Here is a 19,632-nt window from a genome sequence, read left to right as displayed (position 1 = left end):
GGGTCACCCGAGCCCCCGGCCGCATCGCGCGAGCGTCGGGGGGAGTCGGGGGTACGATGACGACGCCCCGACTTCTTGTGCTTCTTACCTGACGAGCCTGACGAGTGGTGTCGACTTCCGGAGCGCCCGGCGCGGCTCCGCGACCGCTCCCTCGAACGCTCTCTCGACCTCCGGCCGGACCGGGACCGCTCCCGGTCCCGACGTGGGGCCGACACCCGGAGCTCCAGCAGCTTGCGGGACCGCTCCCGCCTAGCCTTGTTGGTAAGGGCCCGGCAGTCGACGCAGGAGTCCACGTCGTGGTCAGGGCCCAGACACCGGAGGCAGAGGCGGTGATGGTCTGTGACCGACATCGTGCGCTCACAGTCATCGCAATTCTTAAACCCAGGCATCCTATCAGGCACCGTAGAGGAAAAAACAATTGAAAAACTTGGTCAAAGACCGGAGTACTGCTCTTCAGATCTGCGTCCACTGGCGCGGAAAAAAGAAGAACTGACGTCAGCGCGCGGAGGCGGCGTCTATGTACTCCAGCGACGTCATCACGGCGCACGACGCCGACGACGGACGCGGAGCCGCAGGGGACGCCTGCAGACGACGCCTACCGACGCGCAGGGGTACTGCTACGCAAAAGTTTCCGGATCCAGACTGACGCCTGGGGATATTCTAAGGTAAGGAATCTAACACTAACGTGTTTCTTTCAGATTTAAAAAATATAACTTAAAAAAAAAAGTAGTGCCCTGAAAGTAGCGCCGGCCGTGACGTAGCGCCGGCCGCGACGTAGCGCTGGCCGTAACGTACGTGATGACGAGAAGGAGCGGCGGTGAAGTGAGGAGCGTGGGGAGGAGCGGCAGCTCAGGTGCGTCATGACGAGGAGGAGCGGCGGTGAAGTGAGGAGCGCGGGGAGGAGCGGCGGCTCAGGTAAGGCTCTGGGACACGGGAAATGTCAGGGCGGGAGGGAGCCGGTGTGGGAGGTTGGCCCTGAACAAATGCGGCTGAGGTAAGGCTCAGGCTCTGGGGGCAGCATTTCAGGCTTGCGTGCACTCCCGCCCCAACCCCCGCCTAAAACGACATTGTCCGGGACACAGACAATTTCGTGGCGGGCGGGGGACAGGGCAGGAGTGCACGCAAGCCTGAAATGCTGCCCCCAGCCCCCTTCTGCCCCAGGCAACGCTGGAGCGGGCTGCTAGTTAAAGATAAAGGCACTGATATAGAGTGCTCCTGGAAATTGGGATTCACTTCCTCCTCTTCCTCATAATTATTTGCTTGATAGAACGATTCATAACGCTTTGCACGCTGTACTGGACAATCTTTAAAAGAGAATTGTTCCTGTACTTCTTGAAAGTCTTCTTCTGACTCTTGACTTTTAATGTGTAGCTGAGAGGGGCTGTAGGCTACTCCATAAGGCCCTTTGTCCTCAGAGGCCTGACAATCCAGAATAGTGGATGGGAGAAGCAGAGAAATATTTGGTGTTGAAAACTCTGTTTTCTTGCCCGTCGACGAGACCGTCAACGGAATAAATCGTTTAATCGATATGAATGTTGAAGGTTTCATCGTTGGAGATCTGAAAACCGTCGACGGAATCGACGGGATTGTTGACAAAATAGTCGACTGGATCGTCGACGATGGCCTCACACTTACCGTCGACGGACTTGTGGTAATCACAGTCGACGACGCAGTCGCAGTCAAGATTGTCGTTGAAGAGATCATCGTCTGAGTGGTCGACGCCTTTGTCGGCGATCTGACAGGAATTTCCTTAGATTTCAACTGCAGCATCGACGGCGGAGCCTTCTTTTCCTAAGTAGTTTTGTGAGGAGTTTGAGGTAGAGAAGAAGATGACTCTCCCTCTTTAGATTTTTCTGATTTCTGTTCTCCTTTCTCCTCAGAAGACTCTTGTGCTTTCTAGAGGTATGTCCTTTAGCATCTCCATCTGAATCAGAGTCTGTGGCTTTCTTCTTTTGAAGCCATAGTAAGAGACGTGCTTCTCTGTCCTTAAGAGTGTTTGCAGAGAAAGTACGACAATGTTTGTAGTCCTTTGAAGCATGCTTGGGGTACAGACAGTACAAGCATTCCTTGTGTGGATCCTAAGAAAATAGTATGGCTTTATCACAGGATCTGCAAGATCCGAAAAGTTTCCTTTTAGAGTTTTCAGACATTTTGAATGAATAAAATGGAAAAAATCAGTACCTCACTTCCAAAAGTTGAAGGTCAAAAGCTCAGTATAGAACAAACTGAGTTAGGCTCAAGGAGACTCCTTCTCACACCAAGGCGGATGGAAATCTGAGGTGTGGTGGCTCTGCTGGGGATGGTGTATCTCGGGGCTGGCAGCTGATTGGCTCCGGTCTGGACCACATAGTGAGGATGTGAGGTTACCTAAGAATATGCTCCTCTATGGTTTCCAGACAGTTTTTTCTTTTACTGCTATGGTTATTCTTTTGCCGGGAGACTCCCACCATGACGACAGGGAACAAGCATGTGAATCTATGAAAGACTCAATAATGGAGAAGCTTAAGGTTTTAGATATATTTTGATGAATCTTCTTTAAAGAAACATGTGCAGTAGATCGGTGACATTTAAGAATAGTAATATACACAGAAATAAAGTACTCTAGTTATCAAGTCATCATACAGATTGATTAAATATCAAAATGTGCAATCGGTAAAGAATTGACAGCTATTTCCCGCTGTAATGTACCCCGCTCAACAAAAGCCCACCGCATTGGTGTGCTTATCTACTGAGAAGCACCACTCCAGAAGTGGAAGAGTGAGAACTGCATCAAGTGAATCGCTCGGCATCAGACTAGAAAATCGGAAAAGCCTACACAAATGCATAAAAGCACGCACAACTTAGGCAAAGCAATAAGAACATATACACATTTAAAAAAAATAAAAACAGTGATTAGGAAAAAGGGTGTATCAGTCCGTTTTGCCAACAATGCTAACTGGAAAAAAAAATTGGAACTATATTTAAACTGAGTAAACAGTTAAAGAAGTTAATCCGAACCAATCATTGAAATTTAGCATTGAACCTAAGCAATTTACCACAATCAAAATGTTTGGCAACTTACTACTAATAACATGCAAACCTCATGAACTGGGAGTGCTGTGATCTGCGGTACACTTACTCATGGCCTGGTCCAAGTTCATATTGTTGCTCTTCAAGGCCTCCTCTGCTGGATCTCTCTATGTGGAAGGAATCAGATTAGAGTTAGTCACAGTCTGAAAGCCAGGAGCAGATATGTTATGCGAAAGCACCATAAAACCCAATACTTAAAAGTTTCTTTCTTCTTTAAAATGTGGTTATGCAAACCTGTAGGTTGCAGGGAAGCTGCCTATTTATATTCACCTCTGATCTAAATATCTAATATGCTACTTACCAGTATGCATCTGTTCTTGGCATGTAGGGCTGCTGAAATTAATTTCTGTGCATAGATCGCCACCTAGTGTTGGGTCCAGATGATTGCACATTGTTGTCCTGGGAGAGTCTTCGAAGTATCACGAGATAGGTGGCTCCTCCTCTGGACTACAATGCGCATGGGCATCCCCTCCATCCTCAGATTGTTTTTTGCCATTGTGGCAGAGATGGAGCGTAATACAATGAGTGATGACCATGCTACATAGTAATTCTGAATGCTACAGCTGCTACATGCGCCGGGGAGGAGGGTGGGCGATATGAATGTCAGCAGCCCTACATGACAAGAACAGATGCATACTGGTAAGTAGCATATTCGGTTCGAGGCATGTGGGCTGCTGAATTCATATCTGTGCATAGATTACATAGCAGTCCCTCCTGTTAGCGGCGGCTGCCTGTGCCAGCTGCAGCAGTCTGAAAAAGAGTTTTGAGAACAGCCTGTCCTACAGCTGCCTGCTGTTTAGAATGTACATCTACGCAGTAGTGTTTTGTAAATGTATGTGTGGTGGACCATGTGGCTGCCTTACATATCTCTTCTAAAGGAATATTCCCCAGGAAAGCCATGGACGCTCCTAATTTATGTGTGGAGTGTGCTTTTGGTGGAATGGATAGTGTGAGTTTAGCCTTAGCATAGCAAATCTGCATACACTTAACGATCCACCTGGCTATCCCTGCTTTGGAAATTGGGTTGCCTTTGTGTTGTGGAGAAAAGGCAACAAAAAGCTGTTTTGTTTTCCTGAAATCCTTTGTTCTGTCTATATAGTACATAAGAGCCCTTTTGACATCTAATGTGTGTAGGGATCTCTCTCTGCGACATTTTCTGGATTAGGAAAGAAAACTGGCAGTACTATGGTTTGGTTCATGTAGAACTGCGAAATCACCTTAGGCATGAATGTAGGGTTGGTGTGTTGTACATCTCTATTTGCGTGGACTTGTATGAACGGCTCTTGAATGGTTAGTGCCTGGAGTTCACTAACTTCTTCGTAGTGAGGTAATGGCTACTAGGAAAGCCACTTTCCAGGTTAGAAACTGAATCTCACAAGAGTGTAGAGGTTCAAAGGGTGGTCCCATCAGTCTGGTGAGGACCACATTCAGGTTCCAGACTGGTGAAGGTGGGTGTCTGGGAGGGATCACTCTTTTGAGTCCTTCCAGAAAAGCCTTAATGGCAGGCACTCTGAACAGTGAGAGGTGCTGCCGGTTTTGAAGATAAGCTGCTATTGCGGATAAATGTTATGTTAGCCGGATGTGTAGAGCGCACAGATGCCCCAGCAAAGGGGCGTCCTGGCGCTGACAGAACAGAAAACCGGACAGAAGCAATAGCAAGAACCAAAACACAACAACACTAGGGATCTAAGGGAAAAAGGAAAGTTTAAACAGCCTTCCTGAATGCCAAGAGTCCGTCAATCGCACGGATATGAACAGGAAGGGAGTTCCATAACTTGGCAGCAAGCACTCTGAAGGAGCGGCCGCCGATCCTAGACCTCGAATACGAATGGAACTGTACGCCAGATTACATCTGTGTAAGTGCAACAAATAACAGATAATGTTTTCAATAGATGAATCCAGTGGCGGCAAGTTGAGGTAGCCAAATTCTAAGACCTCAGGAGCCAGATCGCTAGGTTGAGCTGTTGCGGATCTGGATGCTGAATGTCGCCATGGCTCTGCGTCAAAAGCCTGGGTGTGAGGTGCAGCCTTTGATGCGGTACCACGGGTAGTTCTAGAAACGTGGTGTACCATGGTTGGCGTGCCCACATTGGAGCAACCAGGATGAGTGTAAGAGTGTTGCCTCAGTTTGCGTGCCACAAGCGGTATTAGAGGTGCTGGGGGAAAAGCATACGCAAATTTGCCTGACCAGTTCATCCATATCGCATTGCCTTGTGACTGTGGATGTGGGAACCTGCTGGCGAAGCTTTGGCATTTTGCGTTTTCCCTTGTGGCGAACAGGTCTATCTGTGGATGACCCCACTGCTGGAAGTACGGTTGGAGTACTGATGGGTGTATCTCCCACTCGTGCATCTGGTGGCTGTGCCTGCTGAGCAGATCCGCCATCTGGTTGTCTTTGCCCGGGAGGTGTTCCGCCATGAGGAAGATGTTCCTTTGAATGGCCCACTTCCACATGCTCTGAGCCAGATGAGACAACTGTGGAGAGTGTGTACCTCCCTGCTTTTGTATGTAGTACATGGCAGTCATGTTGTCCGTCCGGATCAACACGACCTTGTTGCACAAGTGTACTTTGAAAGCCTTCATTGCCATGAAGATTGCCATCAATTACAGAAGGTTGATGTGCATCCTCTTTTGCTGTGCTGTCCATAGTCCCTGCACCGTGTAATGGAGTACATGAGCTCCCCAACCTTGGAGAGATGCGTCCGTTGTCAGTATTATTTGTGGTACAGGCTCTTGGAACGGTCGGCAAAGGTTTTGTGGGTTCCACCAATGCAGAGTTGGATGCCCGACCGCTCACCAACACTAGGTCTTTCCATTGTCCTTGATTGAGCCTGATTCCACTGACGTGCTAAGCACTCCTGAAGCGGGCGCATATGTAATCTTGCGTGCGGGACTATGAAGATGCAGGAGGCCATCATGCCTATCAACTGCATGAACACTCTTGCTGGAAGTGAGTGTTGGGGTCTGAACTTCTGTATGAGCAATTGCATGCTGTTTATTCTCGCTGAATTTGGCTGAGCTTTGGCTGCCAGAGTGTTTATTGTCGCGCCCAGGTACTGTCGCACGTGGGTGGGCTGAAGATGTGACTTTGGATAATTCAGCGAGAATCCCAGACTGTGAAGAAGATGAATGGTGTGGGACATGTGGCTGGCACACTGCTGGGCCGTCTTTGCTTGAATAAGCCAGTCGTCCAGATAAGGGTAGACATGTTTGTGCTGTCTCCTTAGGTGTGCTGCTACCGTCGCCAGGCACTATGTGAACACCCGGGGTGCCGTCGTTACTCCGAAAGGGAGGACTTTGAACTGATAATGTTGATTTTGAATAGTGAACCTGAGATACTGTCTGTGTGATGGGTGTATGGGTATATGGAAATACGCATCTTTTAGATCTAGTGTTGCAAGGAAGTCTCGCTGACTGAGTAACGGCAGAACCTGCTGTAAAGTGAGCATATGAAAATGCTCTGACAGGATGTAATTGTTTAGAGGCCTGAGGTCCAGTATGGGTCTTAGAGACCCGTCCTTTTTGGGGATTAAGAAATACAGAGAGTACACCCCTGAGCCTTGGTCCTCTACAGGCATGAGCTCTATGGCCCCTTTTTGCAGCATGCTGACGACCTCCTGCTGCAATAAGTGTAAGTGCTCTGCGGACATAGGACGGTGTCTTGGTGGTATGTTGGGTGGAGTGGATATCAGCTCTAGACAGTACCCGTACTGGACAATGCCTCTTACCCACCTGTCTGTGGTGATGGATTTCCAGACCGGCAGGAACTGTTGGAGTCTCCCCTGACAGGTGTTATATGGTCGGGGGGCAGTGACAGGGCGCCACTGTTTGTTATTGGCAGAGGATCTGGAATTGTTGTTTCCTCTTCCTCTGCCTTTGACGTTGTTTCCACGGTATCCACCCCTGTTCTATTTATTATAGGTGGTCTGTGTACCTCCTTTATTATACTCTGTCTGCTGTGTGTTTTGGCCTCTTGAAGGTCCTCTAGTATTGGAGCGACGAAAGGAGCCACCCCGAAACTGCTCTGACTGCAGAGCCCCCATAGACTTTGCAGTCTCGTTGTCCTTTTTAATCTTCTCAAGGGTAGTGTCAACCTCAGGTCCAAATAAGTAGTCCGGGTTAACCGGCTGATTGAGGATAGTAGTTTGTATTTCTGGTTTGAATCCAGAGATTCTCAACCAGGCATGTCGTCTTAGCATGACGCTAGTGTTAATGGCCCTGGCTGCAGTGTCAGCTGCGTCTAGCGCGCACTTAATGGAAGCATTAGTGATAAGCTTGCCTTCCTGGATTAGTAGCTCTGCTCCCTCCTTGTACTGATCTGGTAGGTGTTGCAACAGTGTCTCAAGGGTATCGTAATGGGACCTGTAAATGCGCCAGATGTTAGCTGCCTGCGCTGCCACTCTCTTTCCTGAAGTTTCCAGTACTTTTGACTCTTTGTCAGGAGGGGGAGCGTCACCTGCAGTTTGGAAGTTCGCCCTCTTTCGTGCATTAGAAACAACTAATGAGTCCAATGGCAACTGTCCTTTTATATAATTAGGGTCCACAGGTGCTGTTCTATATTTTTTTTCAATTCTAGGGTTTAATACCCTTGCCCTTGTGTTTTCTTTAAAAATGTCACCAGCATGCTTGAGGACCCCTTTGAGCATGGGCAGAGTTTTGACGATTCTTTCCGAAGTGGAAAGGGTGTTGAACAAAAAATCTTCTTCAACCGGGTCATCATGTAGTTGTACATCATGGTTACCTGCCGCTCTTTCAATAAGGGCGTTAAAGGCAGAAGTGTCCTCAGTAGGAGATGTTTTTACATTGTACGCATGAGTGTCAGGGGCATTTTGCGGATCTTTTGGGTCAGCAGGGTCCGCCCATGGTTGGGTTTGATCATCGGGATCAGTGTCCACATAAGTGCCATCCTCGTCTTAGTCATCCCCTGCATCCACATCGGAGTATGTGGGTGAAAAAGAGTGAGGTTCTTGTCCATAGGATTGTAGAGGTTCCACAAGAGCTGGCGATGTGGTTTAATCTCTTTTCCCCTTTAGTGGAATCCTATATGACTCCATGGGCGTTTAGGGTATTATTTTCCTTTTATATAAGGACAATCTACCAGTGTCCGAGTCAATGAACTGCCTTGACTCTTGTTCTTCAGGCTCTTCTGTAGCCTGTAGTCCCATCGACACTCCTTTATCGGCTCCGATACCCTTTTTTGGTTAGAACATCTTCGGTCGCACCATCGGTGGCAACCCGAATTTGATTGGTGTTGGAGTGGTTGGAACTGTTCTGACCAACTTTGGGGTTGGGGCCTTTTTCGGTCCGACCGTTGTAGCCTTTTCCCTGATGCGTTGGAGTGATTTCGACACCTCTTTGGACACGAATGGGGTCGTTTGCGTCGACTCGACAGGGTCCTTGGAGCCGGTCTTTGTCTTGGCCGCAGGCGTCGACCGAGGATCGACCCCCTCTTTCGGGTCGAGCACTTTGTACGTGCCGACTTTCTTCGGCGCCGACTTCGCTGGTTTGATAGCCTTGACTTGGGTCTTCGGCGCCCCAATCTTCGGCTCGACGACCTTTTTGAATTTATCGGTATCGACGTCCTTTTTTGGTTTCTTCGGCTCCGAGGGGTTTGAGGCCTTGGAGCCGACCAGAGTTAGCTGGACTTTCGGTTTTGGCAGCGAAGCTTTCGGTTTCGATTTCTTTGGATCGACCGATGGCATTTTTGATACCGATGGCTCTTTATATGTGTCCGTAGCCGGGCCTTTATGCGGGGCTATAGGACGAGTCTGTAGATCTCGGGTAAGGCCTTGTGGCGATCCCTCGACCTGAGCCTTATGGAGTGTTTTATCTCTGACTCCCGTATCGACGGTGAGGCCTAGCTCCTCGCCTGAGCTATCCTCTACGGCCCCAAGGGCCTCTGCGTCGTCTCCTACCTCATCGACGACGTTTTCTTCCTCTTCTAATTGTTCCTCATCTTCGGCGTCATACTCGGAGTCATGGCTTGAAACAGGGTCCGAGTGTTCACCCTGATCCTCTAGATCAACGACCTCCTCGTATTCGGTCCTGAAGATGTTTACTGGCCTAGGCGCTGATTTCTGTGACTTCAATCAAGCCGCGCGACGAATCCGAAGAGTTTTCTTCGACCTGAACAAGGCACAGGCCATACAGTTGGCCTTGTTGTAATCCGGGGACAGGCACTTGTTGCACACCGGATGGACGTCGATGTGCAGGTATTTTGCATTGCAAAGTGGACACCGTTTGAATGGGCTTCTTTCCATCGTAGGTCGAAGATCGGTTCGAGTATGGAAAGAAAACCGGCAGATTCCTTGATGTCCTTCCGAAGCAAAGTTATCGGTACCGAAGGAAACTATACTGACGCTGTCGAAAGCCTTTTGGCTTTGTAGAAAGTTTTCCTAACTTGAGCTAAGATAGTAACATCCGAACCCAATGGCGGAAAAAAACATTCTGAGGATGGAGGGGATGCCACTGCGCACTGTAGTCCAGAGGAGGAGCCACCTATCTTGTGATACTTCGAAGACTCTTCCAGGACAACAATGTGCAATCATCCGGACCCAACACTAGGCGGCAATCTATGCACAGATATGAATTCAGCAGCCCACATGCCTCAAACAGCTGTGTTGGTTTCACCATGTAATATTTGCTGCATATGATCAGGAAAAATATCCTAAATCCTGCCAGGCATTTTCAGTTGTAGTTCCAATGAAACAGTACTTGTACGTCTTTCCACTCACCATACCTGGATTATTTTGTATTTGTTCTGATTAACATAGAGAGTCAAATGATCTGGGGAAATTCATTTTTTTTTTTTCCTGGACTTTTAAAATAATATTTATTCTATTGTGTTCTGAAGCTGAAGGACAAAGACTTTTTAGATTTGATACTCTGCCCACCAAGCAAAAAATAGCATCCATTTTGGTATGAAACACTAAAGAAGACTGCCAAGAGCAAAAAATGGTGGGAGACAAGTTATGGTTTGCGTTGTGTGCACTGTATACCAAAACTGGTGAATTTCAGTGGTTGTCAAGGTAAGCCAGAAACATAACTCTGTTTTTAACACATAGCTTTTCAGTAAACCTAGTTTATAAATGTATATACATGCTTTTTAATTTTTATTTATATACTCATTTCTTTCTTTAATCCTGAACAAATGTTTGTTTATATAATTCTTTTTAATGTGTTATTCAAGTATATTATATTACATTTTATTAAATCCCTATACTCCTACTTAATTTGGAAAGTATCCAAAGTAGCTATTCTTAGTTTTGCGAAAGGTTTGGTATTTTTTAAATACTCACTATTGTGCATCCATGAAAGGTGTGACTCCTGAAGTAAATGTGGCAAAACATAACTGAGATGTAAAGACTCAAGATATACTGAAATCACTATTATGACTCCTAACATACAGTCTACAAATGTTTTTCTTTTTGATCAATCCATTTCTCGAACTCCTGAAGTCAACGGAGTCAGAGCTACATGGGCTGTATCAAGATACTTGTTAAGATCATCCTCAATATTAATAAGCAGCAAGAAAATAGTTTTTCTGCATAATATCTTATTTAGAGTACATTACAGCAACTTTCTCGGGCATCCAAGCTACATTTCTGGGAAGCTTCAACATTTGCAAGAAATGAATGACCAACTAGACCTGGTCTTTCTCATTACAGCTCAATCTCTGTTCTATTTTAAACACAAATGCATTTGTCACACACAAGTTACTGGCTGCACCCCATCTATCAAATACGAATGTAAGCACCTTGGCACTCCTTGTGATAATCTTCAGCCGATCTGCTGTATTTAGTCAAAATCCACAAATCTTTGCATAAACTTAGACTTTCTCTAGCTAGATCTTTTGCTTAAGCTAAACAAGGCCAGTTTTCTCAGTGCAAGGACATATCTCCCCATGGGGTGATTACGTGCTCTACAACTACTAATCTTGTATAAACTAATTTGCATCAATCTACTTTTGAGGTTTTTTGTGAGCAGCAAAAAGTCAGACATCTATTCACAATACACTAAATACTAGCAGATTTCTAACTTAAGTGCATTGAAATTTGCCCCATGGAATTTGACAAATTGCTTCCTAAATAATTCTGAAACTGACAAACCCTACTTGATGAAACCTGTGTTGATTATGTAACAGAGTAAAACCACTGACATGCAAATTTAGTAGTGTTTACTAGAATTTAGTTTTAATTCATTGGTTGGTAAATTGTTCCTATCACTTAACCTTTATGGAAGAATGCTCAGAAACCTAGTTCTTGGTGCTCTATATCCCTACTGTCTTGCTTACTCAGTCTTTATCTTCCCTACCCCATTTTCAGGCTGCACATTTTGGGATCTGTGCATTCTCATACAAACTCTTTACCCCTAACCATTTCCCAATTCCACTCCAGTCCCTTATCTAATCCAGTTATCTCCTACCTCTTCAAAATTCTTGACGACCCTCTATCTTACTGCTTCTTCTATTCTCCATCATGAACTATGTAGCACTGCTCTAGCATTGCCCCTTCTCACTCAAAAGAATCCTTCCCTTTCTGGCACACAGAATTTGTGGAAACATAAAACACATCTTTGGCATGGATTGAGTACTTCTAGGGCTAGCTGTACTATTTACCGGTTGCAAAAAAACTAGTCTCGATTTGCTATCAGTAAAGAATTATATGAACTAACCAATATTAATAATCGTTCATAAAATTCCGATTTAAAGTGGGTTGTAATCCGAAATACTTCATGGATATTAATGAGGTAGGCCTCTAAATGTGGCTCATTCAGATTGATAGCTATCACAGGGATGGTAGCGCGCTAGGGTCAGCAGACCACCATGTCCGTAATTGACTTTAAATAGAGTTAACTTTTTATTTTTGTATTTTATCGAGGCCTATTTTCCTTAAAGGAAAAGGGGTTTTGTTAAAAAATAAAGTACTTTCTTTTCTAAGTATGTGTGAGATGTGGCAGTGGTCTACTGCCTACTCCCCAACAAGCTTTCATTAACAATCTGCCACGTAGGTCACCAATCTAACCCAGGAGTCTGTCATATCGATTTGGTATTTAGAAAGGACACCTACAACACGCCCCTTCCACATACTCAGTAGGGAGTCGCAATCCCATTTTAGGAGTTGGCAAAAGTTTGATGATTCCTGAATTGGTATTATTATATTTATGCAAGCATTTTTTTTAGAATCATAGTGTTTGTGATCGTAAAGATTATTTGTGCATCTGGGCCCTGGTCTTCTAGATCTCATCCCAACATTGTCAGGTCAGGTTTGTGGATGTTGGTACTGACATCACTAAAGCTAGAAAACAAAAAAACAGGTCAATCAGACGTAGCTAACCATAACATGTTCGTGAATCCTCGTCTGATGTAAAGCTTTGGAAAAACTAAAAGGTCACTAAAAAATAAGTAGTAAAATGTTCAAGCAAGAAAGCAAGATGCAGATTAATAAATCACAGTTCAAAATCTAGCATTTACAAAATGTAATCCAACACTGATCTCTACCATTAGAACCCAACCCCCCCTCCCCTCCCAAAAAAAAAAAAAAAAAAAAAAAGAGAGTTCCCCCAATGTCAAGTGACACTATATCATGCTCCCTCACAATGAAGCAACTCACTGGGAAGCCCATGTCTGTCAGCTGCTTGATAAGACGATTCATGATCCATGCCTCATCTGGCTTGCATGATGTCTTCATGCCCTAGAGACACAAAAAGATAAAAGTTATAACTTTTGGAGACATGTTGATCTATTTATAAAACTTATCTGCAGGGGCTCTGTAGAGGCTCTATTTAAGTCCGCATTGTGATCACAGTATGGCGGAGAATTTGCAAGCACTCATTGTGCCAAAGCTCTGGAGATGCCAGGGATCCGATCATGCCATAGTGGTCCTTCATGCCTTAATTTCTGAAGGAGAGGCTTGTGAATTGCTTTGGCAGCTGTCACTGCAAACAAACTCAGAGGACACTTGCTATCAAAGAAACTCGTCACCTCCTGTCCTTTTCAATAAGACTACGTATAATCTTGGGCAAATCTCTTCATTTAATTTTGCTGAAGATCCCCTGCGAAAATGGTGGGCCTTTACCAAGTGTATCATCAATAACAAAGCTTTGAATTCTACAATAAATGAACTGTTAAATTAAAAATGTTAGGGTTTTTGCATTTTGGCCATAGTTTTTAACTATACCTCCAGTACTGATTCTTTTAAAACACTGACAGGCATTTAACACATTTTATTGAATGGCAGAGAAACTGCATTTAAAGTAGTCTTTTAAAATGTTGAACGAAAGACTATCAAAATGAACCGCAGTCACTGAACTATTTCACGTTGATAACATCTTTTGGGTACTCTTTATTTTGAAAGGAATCTCCAATCAACTTGCATACATCTCTTTGTCAACATTGTTTGAAGAAAGTGTTCTTTACAAACTGATGTTTGAGGTTTATGTGAAAAGGTTGAGTTCCTGGGGATTCCAGCTCAGTTAGTTGAGGAATGGCTACTCCTGGCAATGGGAAACCTACATAGTTTTCTGGTGAAACGGATTTATTGTTTGAACAATGTATACTCAACATAAGTAATAAGTCAGCAATGGTAATTAAACAAGCAACAATAATTAGCCCTTTGTTTTGATCTCTGAATGAAGAACAAGTTACTATGGCCGGGAGGCCCGCCACCCCCTCCCAACACCAATTCCCAATGGGAGGAGACAGACACAGGTTTGAACTTTTGGAAGTCGGGGGGAGTTACCCCCCGGCCATATTTATTAAAATATGAAACAAAATTTAAAACATTAAATTAAAACGTTTCATGAATTATGTACAATTTTACTTTCATTACATTTTGATGAAGACCTGTTCTTTGGCTAACCTTAACAGATCTCTAACACAAAGGTTTCCTAGCCGAGTCTAGCATCCTGAAAATGCATACATTCTAAATTAAAATTGTAAATCCTAGCATTAAGGGCCAACTGCAAGATCTTAACCGGTGTCAGATCCCTACTACCAAAATCCCGCCTTCACGGTGTGAGTGGCGCATGCGCAGAGGACTTTACCCTCATTGCCAACTGTAACTTCCCTTGTCGTGGGGGCCCCCTTTCACTCGACGCCATCTTAAAGGTCGTCCGAGTTCCCGTGTGAGGTATCTGTAGGAAGGACAGCGTGGACTCCCCCCCCCCATCCCCACACTCTCTTCCGCCGGAGCGGATATCCGGCCCCCAGGAAATTCGTAGGAGGGGCATCTAGCCGTCTCCCCCCTGGGAGGGGCCTATGGCCGTCTCCCCCTAGGCGACCCATCCTTAGTGGGTGCCGCCTCCCCGTGGAAGGGGCCAATGGCCACCTCCCCCCGGGCGCTCCCATCCATTCTGGGTGGCGCCCCCCTCTAGGGACCTTGAAATTACTGCTCACCGATCATGACCTTACCGCCCGACCAAAAAATAAATACGACAGTTGTTTTACCTACTAAGGGAAGAAAAAATTCGCCTACTCTGACAGACGAGTCATCAACTTTACATTTCTACAAAGGGAAAAAGTCCTAAAGCAGAAGACACTCCTTTACTTATCTACAAAGGAAAAAAAGGCCTATAGACATCTTTTAATTCAAGGCATACATAAATACTGAAAACGTGACTGCATCTCTTTAATACAATCGGATATCATCCACAAATACTTTATTCAAACTAACATTGCAACAGGGGCTGGTGGGTGGGTCAAAATTGCCGCTTGTTCCGTCGAGGGCTCACGAGCAACGAGTGGTGCAGCCTTCAGAGCACAGGAACAAGAGGACGCTTCTTCGGATTCCTGCTCTATTTATCCGTCTGCGGGAGGGCGGGGACCCTCCTCAGGTACGCCCACTGGGCGCGGTCTTCCAGGCGGGTGTCTAGGACAACCCCTCCTGGGCGGGAAAGGGCGTGCTCCGGCTACGCCGCTTTGGGCATACCAGCCGAACCACGCCCCCCCGCCCAAAATGCTTTCCCGGGGGGATCGGGGCACCCATCCATACGTTCGGGGGGACCGAGTGGTCTTCCCTTTCTATATGGCCAGGATGCCCGCCACCCCCTCCCAACACCAATTCCCAATGGGAGGAGACAGACACAGGTTTGAACTTTTGGAAGGCGGGGGGGAGTTACCCCCCCGGCCGTATTTATTAAAATATGAAACAAAATTTAAAACATTAAATTAAAACGTTTCATGAATTATGTACAATTTTACTTTCATTACATTTTGATGAAGACATGTTCTTTGGCTAACCTTAACAGATCTCTAATACAAAGGTTTCCTAGCCGAGTCTAGCACCCTGAAAATGCATACATTCTAAATTAAAATTGTAAATCCTAGCATTAAGGGCCAACTGCAAGATCTTAACCGGTGTCAGATCCCTACTACCAAAATCCCGCCCTCACGGTGTGAGTGGCGCATGCGCAGAGGACTTTACCCTCATTGCCAACTGTAACTTCCCTTGTCGTGGGGGCCCCCTTTCACTCGACGCCATCTTAAAGGTCGTCCGAGTTCCCGTGTGAGGTATCTGTAGGGGGACAGCGTGGACTCACCCCCCCTCACCCCCCCCCATCCCCACACTCTCTTCCGCCGGAGCGGATATCCGGCCCCCGGGAAATTCGTAGGAGGGGCATCTAGCCGTCTCCCCCCCCTGGGAGGGGCCTATGGCCGTCTCCCCCTAGGCTACCCATCCTTAGTGGGTGCCGCCTCCCCGTGGAAGGGGCCAATGGCCGCCTCCCCCCGGGCGCTCCCATCCATTCTGGGTGGCGCCCCCCTCTAGGGACCTTGAAATTACTGCTCACTGATCATGACCTTACCGCCACAGGCCGGATAGTTGACCGACTATCCGGCCCCCCACTCCTCCTAAAGTCATGCTTCCTCAAACCCCTTAGCCATGCTATGAAGTCTCCTATGAGTAAATCATTCCCCTCCCTGGACAGGTGAACCCCATCATTCAGATACATGTGATCACCCCGAATACACCCGTGGGGAATGCTATGCAACTGCGCTGAGCGAAACAATTTCCCAATCTTATTGTTGACCCTCTTCACCGAGTGGTTCAACGCGGACACTGAGAGACCCCCCCGCCAAATCTTCCTGGGGATCATGTGGGACCAGGCAATCGTGCACCCCGGGAGTCTCTTAGCCAACCAGCTAACTGCCGACAAAATGTGTTCTAATAACACTCGTCTTCCCAGCTTCAATAAGTCATTGCCCCCCAGGTGTACTAGGACTACAGATGGCGGTGACCTTTGCCGCCCTAAAAGACCCTCCAGAAACGATTGAAATTGGTCAAAACAGAGGCCACCATTCCCATGGAAGGACACTCTGTACCCGTATTCCCCAGATGCGTGAATCGCGTCACCTGCCTTGAATACGTCCCCGGCGCGCCTCACATATGAGTGGCCCACGACCCATACCACTCGTTCTCCAGTCTGTGATTCTCGACCGCTGGTCTCCTGATGTTGGGTCGACTCCCAATTCCGCCCCGCGTGACAGGCTTGCGAAACTGTAATTCAAACAAAAGACAAGAAGCGTGAGTGCATGTCAATTGGCCTTTACAACATGTGCAATCGCACATACCGTTTGAAGCAATTCGAGGACCAACGGCCTAGCTGTTTCACCTCCTCCGCACCCTGACCCCGGGCCGTAGCCTCAGTAGCAGCCCCTATCCTAAATGAGTGGGTCCCAAAATCGCACGGGTCCATGCCCGCGGCAGCGATTGTAAGTGCTAGCACCCTCTGAAACTGAAATCTCGTCAGAGGGGTGCCATCATTGTGCCTAAGCAGGCTCCCTCCCCATGTAGCCGTCCTCTGTGCCAAGTATTCCTCTAAACACTTTATCGGACAAGTGGGGGACCCTCGTGCTCGCTGCACAACAACACTATCTCCCATAGCTCCCTGGTCTGTCTTGGACCTGGCTATCGAGATTAGCATCGAATCACCCCTTATTCGTACGTGATCCCTGCACAAGCCTCCCTCCATATCCTTCTTGTTCCTCACCACGAGTTCGCTTACCCGCATAGCCCCATGGAATGCCAAGGCGAAAGCTGCCCGGAACAGGACTGCTTCGGAAGGGGAGGAGCACGTCTCATCCAGCTTTGCTAAGAGCAGAGAAATCTTTCTAAGCCAATCGGGCGCCTCGTATCTTGTTTGCGCCCCTCGAGGCGTTGCCAGCCGCGGAGCGCCTTCCTGACTAAAAAGGAACCCGTCGGGTCCCTTATGCCGTGTAGCTGTGCCATGAACGAAATGGCCGCCCTATGTCTATTGGCCGTTGCCGCTGATCGGCCTTCTCTATGCAGCGCTACCAGGAACCCCAGGAAGGATTCCTCCTGACCCCAGCTCTGTCTCCCTGTCGGACCCAAAAATGTGCAGTAGGAACGAAACGCTCCTTCGTAAGCCTTCCTTGTCCTGGGAGCTAAGCTGGCTGCCACGAGGTCTTGTAATCCGGGGCACCGATTAGCCATAGCGCTTCGGGGAACGGTGCCGCCACTATGTCCGCTGTGGGTAGATAGCCCCTGAAAGCCTGCATGTGTGAACGAGAGAGTGCATCAGCTGCATTATTCAGTACACCCGGCACATGTTTTGCCCTGAACTGTACATTCAATTTCATGCAACGTAAAACAATTTCTTTTAACAATCTCAAGATCCACTTGCAGCGGGCTGCCTGCTGATTAATGCACTCAACCACAGTCATATTGTCAGACCAAAACACCACTGAGCGGTCCCTAAAGTCGTTTGGCCATGCCATCAGAGCAACCCAAATGGGAAACAGCTCCAAGAACCCAATGTTACCTGTCAGGCAGCTGGAGTGCCACCACGCTGGCCATACTTGCGCTGACCATTGGTTACCAAAGATGGCGCCAAATCCCACACTCCCAGCTGAATCGGTCCACAAACCCAGTTCGTTAGACGATGCTGGTGGTTTGTTCCACACTACTCGACCGTTGAAGTCCGCCAGAAATGCCAACCAAATGCTCATATCCTGGCGAACCTCTGCCGACAGTCTCGTACGGTGGTGTCCCTCCTTGAGGCCAACCACAGCTTGTGCAATAGAGCGTGAGAAGGGGCGGGCCATCGGTATCACTCTTAAGGCAAAGTTAAGCTGACCCACTGTTTGCTGTAACTGGTGCAGGGTCACTTTCTCCTTGTCCAGGCATTGCGTTAAAAAAGCCCTAAACTTGGCCACCTTATCCATTGGTAAACGGAAACATCCTTCCACAGAATCGAGCTCAATTCCCAGAAACTCCAGTGAAGTAGATGGTCCAACCGTCTTACCTGGTGCCAATGGGACCCCGAACTCCCGCATGAGGATGCAGAAGTCCCGCAGCGCCTGTGCACATTTCGTATTGCCGGCCGGTCCTAAGAACAGGAAGTCATCTAGATAGTGCATTACGTGCCTATGCCCTGTGGCCTCGGTGAATGCCCACTCTAAAAAACAGCTGAACATCTCAAAATAAGCACAAGAAATGGAGCAACCCATAGGCATGCATTTATCCATGTAATAACTCCCTTGGAACGCAAAACCTAGCAACCGCTGGTCACGCGGGTGTACCGGGAGCAACCTGAATGCCGATTCGATGTCCGATTTTGCCATCAGCGCACCGGGGCCCAGATGATTCAATAGGGTAACGGCATTGTCAAACGATGCGTACCGAACCGAACAAACATCCGGATCAATGGCTTCATTCACCGAGGAGCCCCTTGGAGCCGACAGGTTGTGAATGAGTCTAAACTCCCCTGGGTCTTTCTTTGGAACCAGTCCTAGCGGTGAACACACGAAATCCGCCACCGGCGGGGCATGGAAAAGGCCCCGCCACCCGCCCCAAGCTGACTTCTTTGGAAATCTTCCTTGCTCCTACGCCTGGGTTGTGTTGGACAGATAACTGATTTTTACAAAAGGAGTCCCCCCGAAAATCTCCCGCCGGGATGTTGAAGCCATATAGGAATCCATTCCTCAAAACCCCGGCAGATACATGATCAGGGTATTTGTTCAACCAGGGAGTCAGAGCCATGATGTCGACAGGTGAAGGCAATCGTTTCCCAAGCATCACCTCACTCTTGCTTAGACCCCCCTTTTCCTCCCGTTCCACCGTTCTTTGATCTACAGCTACTCTCCGGGTGTGAGGAGTTCCCACAGCCCGCACACGCATGCCTGAACCTACATGTTCCCTGGGGCCTGTTACAGTTGCCTCTGTTGAAGCCCCAACAAACACCCCGCTTGCCGCCATTTCCGCCGGTCTTGGGCTGAAATTTCCCACCGGCACCTGCTCGAAAGGGCAGCGCAGGCTTTTGGCGAACTGTCCCCGGCCCGCTCCCGCCCGGCGAGGACGTACCTGCCGAACCAGGCAAGAGCTGCTTGTGCCACAAAACCGTGTCGAGGCAGTCCCAGGTCAAAGTTGCATCAAACTCTTTAGCTTTTCGGAATTGCATGTCATAGCCTTTCCACTCATCCCCCCCATACATGGTATAAAAATCCATAATCCTATTCTGATAACAGGACAACTCGGTCATCACTTCCGGCTTCCGTTCCCCCATTACTGCCGTAAATATCGAAAAGGCCTTCACCCAGTTTGCTAC

At 47.5% G+C, this 19,632-nt stretch overlaps 1 protein-coding gene across 5 annotated transcripts in view; it reads right to left on the bottom strand.

The window, feature by feature from the left end:
• Nucleotides 1-19,632, bottom strand: part of TNRC6C (trinucleotide repeat containing adaptor 6C) — a 948,409-nt gene that overhangs the window by 479,910 nt on the left and 448,867 nt on the right. For all 5 annotated transcript variants that reach the window (XM_086930670.1, XM_086930667.1, XM_086930666.1 and 2 more), the window contains 2 exons: nt 12,681-12,761; nt 3,119-3,176 (listed from right to left, as the gene is read on the bottom strand). In XM_086930670.1, coding sequence (XP_086786796.1) covers nt 3,119-3,176; nt 12,681-12,761 — 139 coding nt within the window. The remainder of the gene's footprint in view (nt 1-3,118; nt 3,177-12,680; nt 12,762-19,632) is intronic.

The sequence above is a fragment of the Lissotriton vulgaris genome, chromosome 7 (assembly GCF_964263255.1).
Source record: "Lissotriton vulgaris chromosome 7, aLisVul1.2, whole genome shotgun sequence".
Taxonomy (NCBI): domain Eukaryota; kingdom Metazoa; phylum Chordata; class Amphibia; order Caudata; family Salamandridae; genus Lissotriton; species Lissotriton vulgaris.
Note: the sequence above shows the minus strand (reverse complement) of the source record. Positions and strands in the feature narration are given on the sequence as shown.